The 17,996-nt window shown below is 36.1% G+C and overlaps 1 protein-coding gene across 3 annotated transcripts in view; it reads left to right on the forward strand.

Moving 5' to 3' along the window:
- Nucleotides 1-2,595: 2,595 nt before the first annotated feature.
- Slco1b3 (solute carrier organic anion transporter family member 1B3) overlaps nt 2,596-17,996 on the forward strand; it is a 93,131-nt gene continuing 77,730 nt past the window's right edge. For 2 of the 3 annotated variants that reach the window (XR_006850019.1, XM_046436018.1), the window contains exons 1-2: nt 2,596-2,706; nt 6,543-6,694. Coding sequence is in view for 2 of the 3 variants with exons in the window: in XM_046436018.1 (XP_046291974.1) it covers nt 6,611-6,694 (84 nt within the window). In the remaining variant the exon portion in view is untranslated. Of the gene's footprint in view, nt 2,707-3,962; nt 4,075-6,542; nt 6,695-17,996 lie in introns of those variants that run through there. The other variant, XM_046436019.2, reaches the window with a different exon arrangement.

A 17,996-nucleotide genomic window follows, 5' to 3' on the forward strand; every position in this document is an offset into this window, starting at 1 on the left:
TAGCTAAGTCAAGAAAATTAGAAAGACGTGCATCTGATTTGGAGCAACATGGGGTTAAGGGTAAGGCAGCTCCCATTTATTACAACTTGAGGAGAGGCAATGTCTTCAGGGAAGGGCCAAGTTTAAGTAAGAGCAAGAAGGTAAAGCAGAAAAATTCTGAGAAGCCGCTCATTTTACTATAGTTAGTTATGATGGAGACAAGGGACAAAAACAGGACCAGGCAGAGCTAGATGGGGATTAGACAGGAGACGATGACTGATCAGGCAGCCCCTACTTTATGGTGGCAACTGACATGAGAGAAAGAATTCCCATAATAAACTAGACCATGATGATGCAAGAGAGTGGAGCATCACTGGGGAGAGACATTGGGCTCACCTCCAGGAGTTTCCAGCTCTCTGGAGCTCCTCTGACCACCACCAAGGGAGCAGTAGTGGGCAGGAAGTGGAAGATTGAGCTGAGCCAGTTGCCTCCCTCTTAAGACACACCAGAAGAGCTCAGCAGAAAATTCTAGACTGAAAACCACTGGAAAATACCAGCTGAGCACTGGTATCAGATATTTTATTTTTATTGAGTGTAAATTAACTGCATTATCATTTATAATGCTAAAGTTATACATTGAATATAATGACTCTAATTAGGTGTTGAGTCTACAATGTGCCAGGGACTCTATAAATAGACACTTGGCATTCATCAAGTCTTTATCCCATATGACTTGTCACTTTGTAAATATGGATGCTGATATTCAGAAAGGATAAAATTCATCAATATTATACTGCTAGCAAGCAGCAGAGTCAAATTGGCATGAGTTTGTCAGACTTCAAAGACCATGATATTTCTTCGAACTGTGATGATTATCTCTGAAATAAATATTAAGAGACCTTTAAGCAAATTTTGCAACTCTATTGATCCATGGCTGTAACCATTGCAATGTCTTTTCTCTGGCCACTTTTACTTTATCAGAAGTCACAGGGGGAGCGCAGTCTAATTACTTAAAGAGGTAGAATGAGAGAAGCACTAGGCAAATGCTCTTTGGCCTCTGAAAACATTCTGGAATTTCATCACTGACAACCTGAGGTTCTCAGTTTATTTGTACTGTTAATCTCCATGCTGTGCTTGTGTTTGTCCAAAACAAGTTGCTGTACCTTTGGATGGATGGATGTTTGAGAAGACGAAGCGTCCTGAGAGCACCCCAACTGTATGCACAGTCTGAATGAAAGGAAGTCCTTAAAAATGACAGAAAATGTTTGGGGTCTCTGCTATGATGGTTCTGAGAATCTGGCAGTGTATAAAAATTAACTGAAGTGCTTATTTTACAAAACACTGTTCTTGTCTACCAAATCTGAATTCCAGAGTATGGGGCTTGAGTGTTATTTTGATAGACTCTCCAGGAGATCTGGACTCAGCAGTGGAGTATTTTGGAGCCTGTGCCCCAATTTTCCTAACCCCAAATGTACACTTCTCAGTCCTTCACATTCCCAAATCCTTTTTCTCCATACTGTTTGAATCTTTCTATGATTTATTTTTTTATTTTTATTTTTTGGTACCAGGGATTGAACTTTGTACCACTGAGCCATATCCCTAGCCTTTTTTAGTTTAGAGACAGGTTCTCCCTAAATTGCTTAAGGTCTCGCTAAGTTGCTGAGGCTGGATTTGAACTCCCAATTCTCCTACCCTCAACCTCCTGAGCTGTTGGGACTACAGGTGTATACCACCATGCCCATTTGAATATTTTTATGATTTATATATATCTAAGACTAAAAAATTGAGCTATCAAATAACTGAAACAAAGAAATTAAGTACACTGTACCAACAGTTTTCCTGCCAGAGTGAAAAGTTAATGTTTATGTATGCATCTATATATCTGTATAATGATCTATTTTTACCCCCATCTACACATACATACGCGAAAGAAGGGTCTGTACCTTATTTATATTAGTACATTTCCAAAACAGAGCCCCATGCCTGAGCTACTAGGGAATCAAGAAGTGTTTGAGCTATTAAATTAATTATTTAAGTTTCATCTCCATTAAAAGAAAAAGAGTCTCATTTTAGTCAAGCCTTTCCCTTTCAAAAACCAATTTAATATTTGAAAGAAAGAAAGCATTCATTATGCCATTCTTTCTTCAGGCTTTGAAGTGAGGAATATTTCCTGCAAAACAGTATTGATCATGTCACTTAGGAGAACCATCTGGTAATTAATGGGTGCCTTACTATTCCATGTGGGACATTCAGGGTCCCTACATATTATAACCCTCTCCATGTATAAGCTTAAAGAGTATATTTTATATTTTTGAATGCTAATTTAACCTGTAGATACATTTTAAACATTGCCTTGAATTGTTTTCTGTGTGGAAAAATTTTAAGTACCTTAAATAATATGATGAATTTATCTCTAAAGAAAAGGTCTTATGTAACCAAGTTCATTGAAAAAACAGTTATAAGTCATTCCCAGAAATAAAGATTTATAAAATAACATTAACAAAATGTATAAATTCTCAGATTGTATTAATGTGGCCTTTAAAATATAAGTCTGGAGTGAACACCTAGAAATAGTTGTAATTTTCTTCTGTTTGTTTAGCACAATGACCTAACATGATGGTTAATCATCACTGAACTGACATAAAAAGAAAAAAAAGTATTTAAAGAGGGACGTGAACAGTAGATTGAGGATCACTTGTTCCATTTGCTGTAGGATTCTACATTCAGGTAGGAACCTTTGACTTTTTGAATTTCAGCATTTCTTCTATATAAAAAATTTCTATAAATTGTAAAAAAATAAAAAAGATTTAGTGGTCATGATACGTACTACAAATTTTATGTTCTTTGTCTTTTATACACTTTTGTTCTAAGCCCTCAAAACCAATTAACTATCGTTTCTGGAGAGAGATGTGCCTCAGGTTAATGGAGTCTTAAATTGTATAATTTTAAAATAAAGTTTGAAGTTCTAGTCCCATTACTTTTTAGACTAAGGGATTTTCAAGTCTGAAATATGAGGCTTCTAATTGCCTTTTAAAAATGTGATATAAGATATTTGTTTTCATCAACTGCATAGAATCCTTGGAGTGGACTCCCTATTTGTGATTTTATCTTATCTTAAAGATAATTGTTGGTATGGTCAATGGAAGGTGGGGATCCACAGGTCCCATGGAAGGTCTAAGAAGTTAGGAAGTACTGCATTTCCCTTTTCCTCCTTACTGCCATAGGCACATTCTAGGAAACAGGAAATTGGCCTGTACTCCTTTGCCATGACCCCTGAAATAGTCAAAGCTGGCCACAGGTAAGCAGAGGCCCATACGGTTGTGCCCTCCCTCCCCTGTGCCACCTCAATCAAGTGAGAAAGAACTGGCTGTTGTCTTCAGGAAAGAGATGCCTTGCTATGTCAGATGCCTGTTGCCCTATCTTATGAGCATACTGCATCTCAAGTATTCATTTATATGTTAGTCAATTTCAACTCAGAGAAAAATACGCTAAGAAAAAAACATAATCAATTACCTCTAAATCAGGCTTAACAGTAGAATGTGTGGAATTTAGTCAAGCCTGTGAAGTTCCATGTTGCAATTTCACCTTTGCAAGAAATGAGGAGCAATGTTCCTACCTTATCAAACTTTTTGCTGTTTCATCTCAAGATCCAGGAGAGAAGAGTGCACCAGTTACTTACTGTCTGGGAAAGAAGGGGAAATACAGAGAAAAATAATGTCTGTATATTTTCCCCTGGAGCAACAGTGTGGGAGATTCCTTCAAGTGGGTGTAATATGGAAGAGGTCTGATCTGGGGTAGAATTACAACCAAGCAGTGAGGAAGCACATTCCAGTTTGGTTAGAAACATGCAGTAGGACTGAGAGATTTCTTCTTGGGACAGTGGTTCTATGTGTCATGGTGCTTATGGATGTACTGGGAAATGAGACCAAAACAAGGGCTGGGTTTAGGTTGTGAAGAGCCTCAGACAGGAAGTATGATTTTTACTTTGTATGGTATGAGGCCTCTCTGAAAGAATCTGAGAATAGGCCTGAGATGTGTAGGATGAACTGGAGGCCAGCAGACTGGACAAGAAGAAGTTAATTGAAACTTAAACAGGTAGGAGTGGAGGACAATAGCCTTCCAGCCTTTAGGAATAACTCCTTGGTGGGAAAAAAAGAGCTTAAAAGTGAAGAGTTGTATTCTACCTTTAATTCAGAAAGATTTTCAAATGTAGAATGAAGTGATAAAAAATGCTTTGCTAATATTTAAATTTTAGGGACAAAAATAGAGATATTTATGGAAAAAAAGGCATAAAATTTATCAAAGAGCTGCCCATGATCTTGAGACCACCAATCTATTGATTTTAGTGCTCAGGCCACTCCACCCAGAAACTGAACATACCCAGGTACAACACACATGGAACACATGTGAAAAGTAGAATAAGTGGAGTTCACTTAGATACACATAGGTATGGGTTTCTGTTATAATGCATGTGCTTATATTATACTCACACATACATAATTCATAACATCTTGGATGTTATGTTAATTATATTATTTATTTATTTATTTATTTCTCATTCAATATGTATTATTATGTGTGCTTTATATATTTTGGATAATCAATAAATCGTTGTTGAATTAATGAGTAGTATCTACAGTTGATTCTCATTATTCATAAATTCTGAATTAGCAAATTTCTGTATTCACTACTATTTATTTGGAACCCCAAAATTAATTCTGCTGGGCTTTCATGAGCACTGACATACATGCAGAGTGGTGAAAAGTCTGAGTTCCTATTTTCTCAGCTTGTTTGTCTAAAATGATGCTTTGCCTTTTGCTTCAGCACATATAGGGTACACAAATGTCTTTTTCACAGTTTATTTATTACTCATGTTTTGAGATTTTGTACTTTATATTGTTCATTTTATTATTTAAAATGTGCCAAAATGCTATCTAGTATTCCTATGTGCAAGAGTACCTGACAGAAAAAAACACATGTTAATAATCTTCCTTCAGGCTTGAACTATTACTAGTGGTTACTAACTCAATGTTAATGAAGCAAGAGTACACATTAAATAAAGTGACTTCAAAGGGAAATAAACACAAAGAAGGGTATGTATTGATCAGTGGATGAAAATGTGTTCAAAGGTGCACAGAAATCTAACTCTGTATTTCCTCTAGAAACAGTGTTTCAGTATTTGCCAATTCAGTTTTCTCAGGAACTTTAAGAACATAACTACCACAAATAAAATCAGCTGTAATTATAACAATTATTAAACATTGTGTAATTAGTATATTATGAAGATCATTTAATATTTGTACTTTTATGTGTTTGCCAATATAGATATTTCAGATGCATAAATGTGTATGAATAAGGTTACATCTTGTAAACCTTAGTGAAAACCAAATTATTCTACATAAAAGAGTGAATTGAAGGCAGAATTTAATTCATTTTACTACTCTTTAAAATAGGGGCTTAATAACTTTCAAAGTTAAAAGTTCTCTTAGACTTTGACCCCCAAACTCTACTCACAGGAGTTTAATCCTACAGATATGATCATACATAAATAAAACAAAATGATATATTAAAATAATTTTCTAATATGAAATAATTAGATGTAATTGCTTGTTGACATGAGTTAAATATATTATGGATAATGCAATGCTGTAGCTATAAGAAAAATTAGTCCCCTTTAAAATAAAGTATGTACAGCAGAGTAAAAAGGTAGAGGACAGTATTGACAATATGATACCATTTGTATTTAATTAAAATGCATTTCATGTTTCTGCATAAGAGGCAAGAGTGAGAAGAAGTGTCTTTGTATTTTTAATATTTCACATTTTCAACTGCATGCATACGTTTTCTTGAAAAATAGAAGAACAAATTAAAGTAAGATGATGATAGTGGTACATTGAATATGGCCATTGTCTCCGAGAGGTACTTGGAGTACACTTTGGTGCTTTTAAACAAGTCCAAATTCTACCTGCTTTCTGAATCTGGTTCCAGAGTTACTTCCTCTACATTAGGCCATTCTAGTTATAATTCATTAACATGATTCTTTCTCCTCATTTTCAATACCTATTATATGCAAGGCACAATTTGTCACTGTGCAAAACTATAAGTTAAACATATGTTTGCTTTCGTTAATTTTATAATCTATGTATGTAGAAAACATTCAAGTCTTAATTTCTGTAATTTAAGAAGTTTTGGGGATATAGCTCAGTGGTAGAGTGCCTGCCGAGCATGCATGAAGTGCTGGGTTTAATCCCCAATACTAGCAAAAATTAATAGTTTTGTTCATATAATCTAGGATTTGATTCTATATTATCCAATTTAATTTTTTTGAGTTTCTTCCCCCAAATATATCTCCCTAACTTAATCACAATCTTCCCAAGGCTGGAATATTGTGTTTTTCTTTCCTGTGTTTGTATCCAGTACACTCTTAGCTGAGTGGCTGGACATAACAGTCTCAGAATAAATATCATTGATTGACTGATTGGTTGATGCTGATGTTACAGCTTTTCTTACTTCTAAATTGCATATTGTTTGGATGAAATAAATTGTTTTTTTTTTCTCCCCAGATAGGTGATCATTTTTAAAAAGCATCAACGACATTTGAAAACATTCACATAATATCTGTGGTTTAATCATGGACCAAAATCAGCATTTGAATAATACAGCAGAGGAAAAATCTTCAGGGAAAAGAAAAAAGAGACGCTGCGATGGATTCAAGGTGGAATGAATGCCATGTTTCCAAACTAAAATAAGTGAATGGGGAGTTATTATTTATAGAAAAGACAACCAGTTATTTGAAAGAACACTATATGTCATATTAGTATTTTTCAATTGAAGTATACATCAAAATTAACAAAATGACACATATCTCAATTTAAATGTCTTTAAATCTGGTTAAAGTCTTTCTTTGGTGATATTTTAATTTGTAAGTATTCATTATTATTGAAAAAATAGAAATACTTCAGTAGTCTTCTCTGGTTCTTGATGGACCAAAAGATACTCATAAATGTGATTAAAATAAAAGATGTTGTGTAATGCTTAACATGAAAAATATTTTTAGAGATAATCTTAAACCTAGAAGATTAATTTCTTGTGAATCACTTTGCCATATTGATCTATTTAAATATTTCTTTCTTAGAGAACAGCATTTGTTATTCTGATAACTTTAAGTAGTATAGTCTGATGGAAAAGAAATCTATAGGAATCAAAAACCTGGCCCAGAGACCTAGTTGATGACTTAGGAAAACCATTTGATTTTTCCATTTGCAGGTTAGCAGATATAATGATAATTCCACCTTTTGCATTTGTCACAAAATTGTGGGCCATTAAATTATATTGACACTTTCATAAATAGGAGAAACTCCTCCTTGGTCACAGTGCAACAGAGGAAACCAAACTTAGCACTAAGTTGAGAAATTTGCCTGAAGTCACCTACTTTGTAAATTGAAAACCTTTTAAACCAAGACAAAGCCTGTAAACCTCATAAAGGGAAATCTTAAAGAAGTCAGGAAATCAGTCACAGCCACTTTTCAACAATATTAAAATTTTTGTTTACTTAGTTGAAATTGTAATTTATCCAGCTGAATAATGACCAGATTATATTCAATTGCAGTAGTGTTATATCAAGTCCTTTTTATCTTTGTCCAGAGAACATGAAATCCGTTTGTTTTCAGAGATATCTGCTAAAGTCTGCTCTGATGAAATGTTTGAATAAAGTTTAAGCAGAATGATAGTCATGAGGAAAAGGTTAATGCAGTTGAAGTACATTCTAGGGGTAATATACTGTGTTACAATGATTTCACTTGTATGTATCTAGCAAAGTGACAGCAAATTGGTTGCAATATGATTTTCAGAGTGATTTCTTACAGCATGTTTAGAGAAGAGGCTGGGAGGTGGCAGTTTGCAGTGTGTGTCAAGTATATTACCTGCAGCCCGATAAAGAAGACACAAAATGATAGAGGCTGACATTTATTGAACGCTTACCATCTGCCAGACACTAATCTAGTGTTTCATTTCTGTTAATGGATTTATTCCTTATAACAATTATCAGTCAGATTTTATCATTGCCCTTTTACAGATTAAAAAAAAAAAACAAAAATCTAGGTATACACAGGGCGATTAACTTCCCCTAGCCTCAAAATTGGTAAGGGGTGGAGAGGGGTCTAATCTGGGGCAGTTGGATTCCAGACTCCAAGTTCTCAGCTCTATTCTGTACTGCTAAAGTAACTGTGGATTTTTATAATATTAATACCCTCAAATATTATGGCAAGCAAGGTTTCATAAATGAATTATTTAATTATCTTCCATATTTCACACCTCTAAAAATTCACCTTCAGATCAAATTATTCAGTATCTAGCCACCACGGGATTCCTATACTTGCTTGTGTATATGCACACACACAAATACACGTTATTGATTTTCACATAGACTTAGCAGGTATAAATGTATAAAAGTATGAATGGATAATGAACATATTTAAGTAACAACAACATATTTTGATTATCATTTGTGACCCCTTTTCTTCAATTTTTGTATTGGACCAATTAGGTTATAGAGAATGTGTCAGTATATACTTCACCTTCACTATTTGTCATTTCTACTCAATATTTTTGTGCCTCCATATTCGAACGAAAATTCTTTAATGGCACAAAAGCAATGTATTTATCACCCAAAAACATAAATAAGAGGTCACAGGTAAAATTTCTCCCTTTGTGCCATATCCTCCCAGAATAAACAACCCTGAAGGTAAGTATGAGCTATAGCTCCAGTTTTCTATCTAGCTCACTTATTCCAGCTAAAGTCTGCAATTTCTATCAAACTTCACTGTTGGTGTTGTGCCTTCTGTGAGTGGAGACAGCTGAATAGTGACATGTATTCATTATGATAGTGCCATACAGAGTAATTTCACTGCCCTTAAAATACTCTGTTCTCTGCTTAGTCAGCCACTTACCCAACACTTGGCAACCACTAACCCTTTAACAGTCTCCACAGTTTTGCCTTTTATAGAAAGGCATATAATTGAAATCAGCCTTATCAGATTGGCTTTTTTCACTTATTGACATGCTTTTAAGTTTCCTTCATGTTTTTTCATGGTTTGATAGCTCTTTTTTTTTTTTTTAAGCAGTCCATAGCATTCTATCACTTGGGTATTCTACAGTTTATATGTACACATACTAAAGAATTTCTTGATTACTTTTATATTTTGGCAATTATGAATAAAACTGCTATAAATATGCATGTATAGGTTTTTGTGTGAAAATAAGTTTCCACTTCTGTTGTGTAAAAACCAAGGAGTGTAATTCCTGGAATATATGGTAAGAATATGTTTAGTTTTATAAGAAACCAACCATCTCTCTTCCAAAGTGTGTACCATTCATTCCCATCAACGGATAAGAATTCCTGTTGCTTCACATCCTCACTAACATTTTGTTTTTTCAGTGTTCTACATTTTGACTACTCTGATAGTTCTATATTGTTATCTGATTGTCATTTTAATTTGTATTTTATAGTGACACTAGAAGTGGAGCAAATTATGTTTGTTTACATAATTTCCTAAGGTTTTCTTCTTTTTTTATTTACATTTTTATTGCCCTGTGGTCAGGAAAAATACTCAATATAATTTTAATTAAAAAAATTGTTGAGGCTTATTCCATGTCCTGTATGTTATCCGTACAAGAGAGCGTTCCCTGTGCTGATGAGGAAAATGGTTGTTCTGAAACTGTTGGATGGAATTTTCTGCAGACATTTGGTCCATGTGGTCTGTGGGGAAATTTTTTATTAGTGCAAATTAATTGTACAGAATTGTGGGTTTCATTGTGTCATGTCTGAATATGCATATAACATATTTATTTGTCACCTACATACCTTCTTTGAAGAAGTAACTGTGGAGTTCTTTGGTCTGTTTCTTAATCAGGTTGTTTTCTTATTTAAATTTCAAGAGTATCTTTGTATATGTTGGAAGAGTTCTTCATCAGATATGTTTTTTATAAATATCACATTTTTTTTTCTTTTTTAGCCTGTTGATTCATTAAACCAGCCTTGCATAACTGGGATAAATCTGATTCGGTCATGGTGCTTAATTATTTTTACACATTGCTGTATTCAATTTGCTGAATTTGTTGAGTATTTTGGCATCTGTTTTCAGGGACAATATTGGTCTTCCTTTTTGTGCAATGTCATTCACTGTTGTAGTATGAGGACAGCACTAGTTTTATGGAATGACAGAGGAAATGTTCCCATTGTTTCTATCTTCTAGAACTGTTATAGTTTCTTCCTTAAATATTTGAATGGTATCAGCAGTGAAAACACCCACACCCAGTTGTTTCTTTCTTGGAGTTTTATTAATTATTGATTCAATTTATAAAATACATATAGGCCAATACAGATTGTCTATTTCTTCTTATATAAATTTGAGTAGATTGTGTCTTTTGAGAAATTGGTTGGGCTGGGGCTAAAGCTCAGCAGCATAGCGCTTGCCTAGCCGTGTAAGGCACTGGGTTCCATCCTCAGCACCACATAAAAATAAACAAATAAAATAAAGGCATTCTGTCCATTTACAACTACCAAAAAAAATTTTTAAAAAAGAAATCGGTCAATTTTATCTAGGTTATTAAGTTGTGGACACATTGTTGTTCTTTGTATTCCTTTATTATCCTTTTAACGTCCCTGGGGTCTGTAGTCATTTCTTTCCTTTATTTCTGATATTAGTAAATTGTCTTCTTTCTCTCTCTTTTTATCTTCTTAGTGAACCTGGCTAGAAACTTATAAATTTTATTGATATTTCTGAAGAATAGGTTTTTGGTTTTGTTGATGCCTGATTTTCAATTTCATTGACTTTTCTTTTAATTTTTATTATTTTCATCTGTTTATTTTGGATTTAGCTTATTCTTCTTTTCCACGTTTCCTAAGGTAGGATCTTAAATATTGACTTCAGATTTTTTTCTTTTCTAATGTGTGCATCCAATGCTATATATTCTAAGTATTGTTTTCATTATATCCCGAAAGTTTTGATAAATTGTTTTATTTAGTTCAAAATGCTTTAAATTTTCTCTTGAAAATTCTTCTCTGATGTATATGTTATTTAGTAGTGTGTTGTTTAATCCTCACATATTTTACAATTTTCCAGTTGTCTTTATGTTATCAATTTCCTGTTTAATTGAGAATTGACATTAGATAATTTCTACTTTTTTTAATTTAAGGTATGTTTTGTGGCCCAGAATGTGGTCTAGAATGAATGTTCCTTGTGCTGAAGAAGAATGTGTATTCTGTGGTTGTTGATGAAGTGATCTATAGACATTGATTATATCCATTTGGTTAAACTAAGTTGAGATCAACTATGTTCTTTCTGCCTGATGGATCTATTTCTGATAAAGGAATGTTAAAATTTTCAACTATGATAGTGGATTCATCTGTTTCCGCCTTGTATTTCTAGCATCTTTATCTTCATGTAGTTTGATTTTCTGATAGGTATGAATACATAAAGGATTATTAAATATTCTTTTGGGAGTACATTATGTAACACACTTTTTAAGAAAATCTATGGTAATTTTCCTTGCTTTAAACTCTTCTCCGTGTGAAATTAATTTAGTTAGTCCTGCTTTCTTTTAATTAATGTTAGCATACAATTGTTTCATTACTTTTTATTTTGAATGTATTTTTATACTTATAGTGGGTCTCTTGTAAATAACATGTAATCAGGTCTTATTTGTTGATCTACTGTGACAATCTCAGTCTTTTAATTGGTACATACATATCTTTTTTTGTTTTTGTTATTTTTTTATTTTTTTAATTTTTTATTGTTGGCTGTTCAAAACATTACATAGTTCTTGATATATCATATTTCACAATTTGATTCAAGTGGGTTATGAGCTCCCATTTTTACCCCATATACAGATTGCAGAATCACATCAGTTACACATCCATTGATTTACATATTGCCATACTAGTGTCTGTTGTATTCTGCTGCCTTTCCTATCCTCTACTATCCCCCCTCCCCTCCCCTCTCCTCCCCTCCCCTCCCCTCCCCTCTTCTCTCTCTGCTCCCTCTACTGACATTCCTTTGTCCCCCTTATATTATTTTTCCCCTTCCCCTCACTTCCTCTTGTATGTACTTTTGTATAACTCTGAGGGTCTCCTTCCATTTCCATGCATTTTCCCTTCTCTCTCCCTTTCCCTCCCACCTCTCATCCCTGTTTAATGTTAATCTTCTTCTCCTGCTCTTCGACCCTACTCTGTTCTTAGTTACTCTCCTTATATCAAAGAAGACATTTGGCATTTGTTTTTTAGGGATTGGCTAGCTTCACTTAGCATAACCTGCTCTAATGCCATCCATTTCCCTGTAAATTCTATGATTTTGTCATTTTTTAATGCAGAGTAATACTCCATTGTGTATAAATGCCACATTTTTTTTATCCATTCATCCATAGAAGGGCATCTAGGTTGGTTCCACAGTCTAGCTATTGTGAATTGTGCTGCTATGAACATCGATGTAGCAGTGTCCCTGTAGCATGCTCTTTTTAGGTCTTTAGGGAATAGACCGAGAAGGGGAATAGCTGGGTCAAATGGTGGCTCCATTCCCAGCTTTCCAAGAAATCTCCATACTGCTTTCCAAATTGGCTGCACCAATTTGCAGTCCCACCAGCAATGTACAAGTGTACCCTTTTCCCCACATCCTCGCCAGCACTTGTTGTTGTTTGACTTCATAATGGCTGCCAATCTAACTGGAGTGAGATGGTATCTTAGGGTGGTTTTGATTTGCATTTCTCTGACTGCTAGAGATGGTGAGCATTTTTTCATGTACTTGTTGATTGATTGTATGTCCTCCTCTGAGAAGTGTCTGTTCAGGTCCTTGGCCCATTTGTTGATTGGGTTGTTTGTTCTCTTATTGTCTAATTTTTTGAGTTCTTTGTATACTCTGGATATTAGGGCTCTATCTGAAGTGTGAGGAGTAAAGATTTGTTCCCAGGATGTAGGCTCTCTATTTACCTCTCTTATTGTATCTTTTGCTGAGAAAAAACTTTTTAGTTTGAGTAAGTCCCATTTGTTGATTCTAGTTATTAACTTTTGTGCTATGGGTGTCCTATTGAGGAATTTGGAGCCCGACCCCACAGTATGTAGATCGTAGCCAACTTTTTCTTCTATCAGACGGCGTGTCTCTGATTTGATATCAAGCTCCTTGATCCATTTTGAATTCACTTTTGTGCATGGCGAGAGAAAGGGATTCAGTTTCATTTTGTTGCATATGGATTTGCAGTTTTCCCAGCACCATTTGTTGAAGATGCTATCCTTCCTCCATTGCATGCTTTTAGCCCCTTTATCAAATATAAGGTAGTTGTAGTTTTGTGGATTGGTTTCTGTGTCCTCTATTCTGTACCATTGGTCCACCCGCCTGTTTTGGTACCAGTACCATGCTGTTTTTGTTACTATTGCTCTGTAGTATAGTTTGAAGTCTGGTATCGCTATACCGCCTGATTCACACTTCCTGCTTAGCATTGTTTTTGCTATTCTGGGTCTTTTGTTTTTCCATATGAATTTCATGATTGCTTTCTCTATTTCTACAAGAAATGCCGTTGGGATTTTGATTGGCATTGCATTAAACCTATAGAGAACTTTTGGTAATATTGCCATTTTGATGATGTTAGTTCTGCCTATCCATGAACAGGGTATATTTTTCCATCTTCTAAGATCTTCTTCTATTTCTCTCTTTAGGGTTCTGTACTTTTCATTGTATAAGTCTTTCACCTCTTTTGTTAGGTTGATTCCCAAGTATTTTATTTTTTTTGAAGATATTGTGAATGGAGTGGTTGTCCTCATTTCCATTTCAGAGGATTTGTCGCTGATATACAGGAATGCCTTTGATTTATGCGTGTTGATTTTATATCCTGCCACTTTGCTGAATTCATTTATTAGCTCTAATAGTTTCTTTGTAGACCCTTTTGGGTCTGCTAGGTATAGAATCATGTCATCTGCAAATAGTGACAATTTAAGTTCTTCTTTTCCTATTTTGATGCCTTTAATTTCTTTCGTCTGTCTAATTGCTCTGGCCGGTGTTTCGAGAACTATGTTGAACAGAAGTGGTGAGAGAGGGCATCCTGTCTTGTTCCAGATTTTAGAGGGAATGCCTTCAATTTTTCTCCATTCAGAATGATGCTAGCCTGAGGCTTAGCATAGATTGCTTTTACAATATTGAGGTATGTTCCTGTTATCCCTAGTTTTTCTAGAGTTTTGAACATAAAGGGATGCTGTACTTTGTCAAATGCTTTCTCCGCATCTATCGAGATGATCATATGATTCTTATTTTTAAGTCTATTGATGTGGTGAATAACATTTATTGATTTCCGTATATTGAACCAGCCTTGCATCCCAGGGATGAATCCTACTTGATCATGGTGCACAATTTTTTTGATAAGTTTTTGTATCCGAGTGGCCAGAATTTTATTGAGGATTTTTGCATCTAGGTTCATTAGAGATATTGGTCTGTAGTTTTCTTTCTTTGAAGTGTCTTTGTCTGGTTTAGGTATCAGGGTGATGTTGGCCTCGTAGAATGAATTTGGAAGTTCTCCCTCTTTTTCTATTTCCCGAAGTAGCTTGAAAAGTATTGGTATTAGTTCCTCTTTAAAGGTTTTGTAAAACTCTGCTGTATACCCATCCGGTCCTGGGCTTTTCTTAGTTGGTAGTCTTTTGATGGTTTCTTCTATTTCCTCAATTGATATTGGTCTGTTTAGGTTGTCTATATCCTCCTGACTCAATCTGGGCAGATCATATGACTTAAGAAATTTATCTATGCCTTCACTATCTTCTAATTTATTGGAGTATAAGGATTCAAAATAATTTTTGATTATCTTCTGTATTTCTGAAGTGTCTGTTGTGATATTGCCTCTTTCATCCCGTATGTTAGTAATTTGAGTTCTCTCTCTTCTTCTCTTCGCTAGCATGGCTAAGGGTCTTTCGATTTTGTTTATTTTTTCAAAGAACCAACTTTTAGTTTTGTCAATTTTTTCAATTGTTTCTTTTGTTTCGATTTCATTAATTTCAGCTCTGATTTTAATTATTTCTTGCCTTCTACTTCTTTTGCTGTTGTTTTGCTCTTCTTTTTCTAGGATTTTGAGATGAAGTATGAGATCATTTATTTGTTGGTTTTTTCTTTTTTTAAGGAATGAACTCCAAGCAATGAATTTTCCTCTTAGAACTGCTTTCAATGTGTCCCATAGATTCAGATATGTTGTGTCTGTGTTTTCATTAATCTCTAAGAATTTTTTAATTTCTTCCTTGATGTCTTCTATAACCCATTGATCATTCAGTAACCTATTGTTCATTCTCCAAGTGATGTATTCTTTTCCCTTCCTTCTTTTATCGTTGATTTTCAGTTCCATTCCATTATGATCAGATAGGATGCATGGTATTATCTCTACTCCTTTATATTGTCTAAGAGTTTCCCTGTGACATAATATATGATCTATTTTTGAGAAGGATCCATGTGCTGCTGAGAAAAAAGTGTAACTGCTTGATGTTAGGTGGTATATTCTATATATGTCAATTAAGTCTAGGTTATTAATTGTGTTATTGAGTTCTATAGTTTCCTTATTCAACTTTTGTTTGGAAGATCTGTCCAGTGGTGATAGAGGTGTGTTGAAGTCTCCCATGATTATTGTATGGTGGTCTATTAGACTCTTGAACTTGAGAAGAGTTTGTTTGATGAACATAGCTGCACCATTGTTTGGGGCATATATATTTATGATTGTTATGTCTTGTTGGTGTATGGTTCCCTTGAGCAGTATGTAGTGTCCCTCTTTATCCCTTTTGATTAACTTTGGCTTGAAATCTATTTTATTTGATATGAGTATGGATACTCCTGCTTGTTTCCGAAGTCCATATGAGTGATATGATTTTTCCCAACCTTTCACCTTCAGCCTATGTATGTCTTTTCCTATCAAATGCGTCTCCTGTAGGCAGCATATTGTTGGGTCTTGTTTTGTGATCCATTCTACTAGCCTGTGTCTCTTGATTGGTGAGTTTAAGCCATTAACATTTAGGGTTATTATTGAGATATGGGTTGTTCTTCCAGCCATATTTGTTTATTTATGTTACTAAACATGGTTTGTTTTCCTCTTTGATTATTTTCCCCCCTTTAGTGTCCTACCTCCCACTGTTGGTTTTCATTGTTATTTTCCATTTCCTCTTCCTGTAATGTTTTGCCAAGGATGTTTTGAAGAGATGGTTTTCTAGCTGCAAATTCTTTTAACTTTTGTTTATCGTGGAAGGTTTTAATTTCGTCTTCCATCCTGAAGCTTAATTTCGCTGGAAACACAATTCTTGGTTGGAACCCATTTTCTTTCAGTGTTTGAAATATGTTATTCCAGGATCTTCTAGCTTTCAGAGTCTGTGTTGAAAGATCAGCTGTTATCCTGATTGGCTTACCCCTAAATGTGATCTGCTTCCTTTCTCTTGTAGCTTTTAAAATTCTCTCCTTATTCTGTATGTTGGGCATCTTCATTATAATGTGTCTAGTTGTGGGTCTCTTATGATTTTGCACATTCGGCGTCCTGTAGGCTTCTAGGATTTGGGGTTCTGTCTCATTCTTCAAGTCTGGGAAGTTTTCTCGTATTATTTCATTGAATAGATTGCTCATTCCTTTGGTTTGAAACTCTGTCCCTTCCTGTATCCCAATGACTCTTAAATTTGGTCTCTTGATGTTATCCCATATTTCTTGGATGTTCTGCTCATGGTTTCTTAACAGTCTTGCTGAGCTGTCTATGTTCTTTTCAAGTTGAAATACATTATCTTTATTGTCTGATGTTCTGTCTTCTAAGTGTTCTACTCTGCTGGTAGTATTCTCAATTGAGTTTTTAAGTTGGCTTATTGCTTCCTGCATTTCTAGGATTTCTGTTTGTTTGTTTTTTATAACCTCTATTTCCCTGTATAGTTGATCTTTTGCTTCTTGGATTTGTTTATGTAATTCATTGTTGAAGTGATCTTTCATTGTCTGATTTTGCTGTCTGATGTCTTCCTTGAGACTCCAGATCATCTGAAGCATGTATATCCTGAATTCTTTATCTGACATTCCATCTGCTGCAGCTATTACCTCTTCTAACGTTGAGTTGACCTGCAATGCTTGTGGTCCTTTCTTTCCTTGTCTCTTCATACTGTTCGCGTTCCTTTCTACTTGGTGAAACTGTTGTGCTATTGAATTTTCCCCCTATATATTTATATTGGTCTTGTATAGTTGCAAAGTCTCCCTCGCAGGCGCGGGCGGCGGCTCTGTCCCTCTGCGGGCCGCTAGGCTTGTTCTGTCGGTGGTCACAGTTCTGTCTACTTTGCAGGCGCAGGCAGCGGCACTGCCCCTCTGCAGGCCTCTGGGGCTGTACTGCCAGTGGGTCGCAGGTCCGCCTACCTTGCAGGCGCGGGGGGGGGGGGCGGCTCTACCCTTCCTCAGGCCACTGGGCCTATTCTGTCTCTCGGTTGCAGGTCTGGCCTGTTCTGATGGTGGTCACAGTTCCGTCTACCTTGCAGGCGCGGGGGGGAGGGGGCGGCTCTGCCTCTCAGCAGGCCGCTGCTCCTCTTCTGCCGGTGGGTCGCAGGCCCGCCTACCTTGCAGGAGTGATTGGAAGCTCTGCCACTCCGCGGGCCACTGGGCCTTTTCTGTCAGTGGTCACAGTTCCGCCTACCTGACAGGCACGGGGGGTGGGGGGCGGCTCTGCCCCTCAGCAGGCCGCTGGGCCTGTTCTGATGGTGGTCACAGTTCCGTCTACCTTGCAGGCGCGGGGGGGAGGGGGCGGCTCTGCCTCTCAGCAGGCCGCTGCTCCTCTTCTGCCGGTGGGTCGCAGGCCCGCCTACCTTGCAGGAGTGATTGGAAGCTCTGCCACTCCGCGGGCCACTGGGCCTTTTCTGTCGGTGGTCACTGTTCCACCTACCTGGCAGGCGCAGGGGGTGGGGGGCAGCTCTGCCCCCCAGCAGGCCGCTGGGCCTGCTCTGTGCGTGGTCACAGTTCCCTCTACCTTGCCGGTGCAGGGGGAGGGGGCGG

Source organism: Marmota monax, unplaced genomic scaffold, assembly GCF_021218885.2.
Source record: "Marmota monax isolate L192 unplaced genomic scaffold, Marmota_monax_Labrador192_F-V1.1 WCK01_AAM20220418_F8-fsc00012, whole genome shotgun sequence".
Classification (NCBI taxonomy): Eukaryota; Metazoa; Chordata; class Mammalia; order Rodentia; family Sciuridae; genus Marmota; species Marmota monax.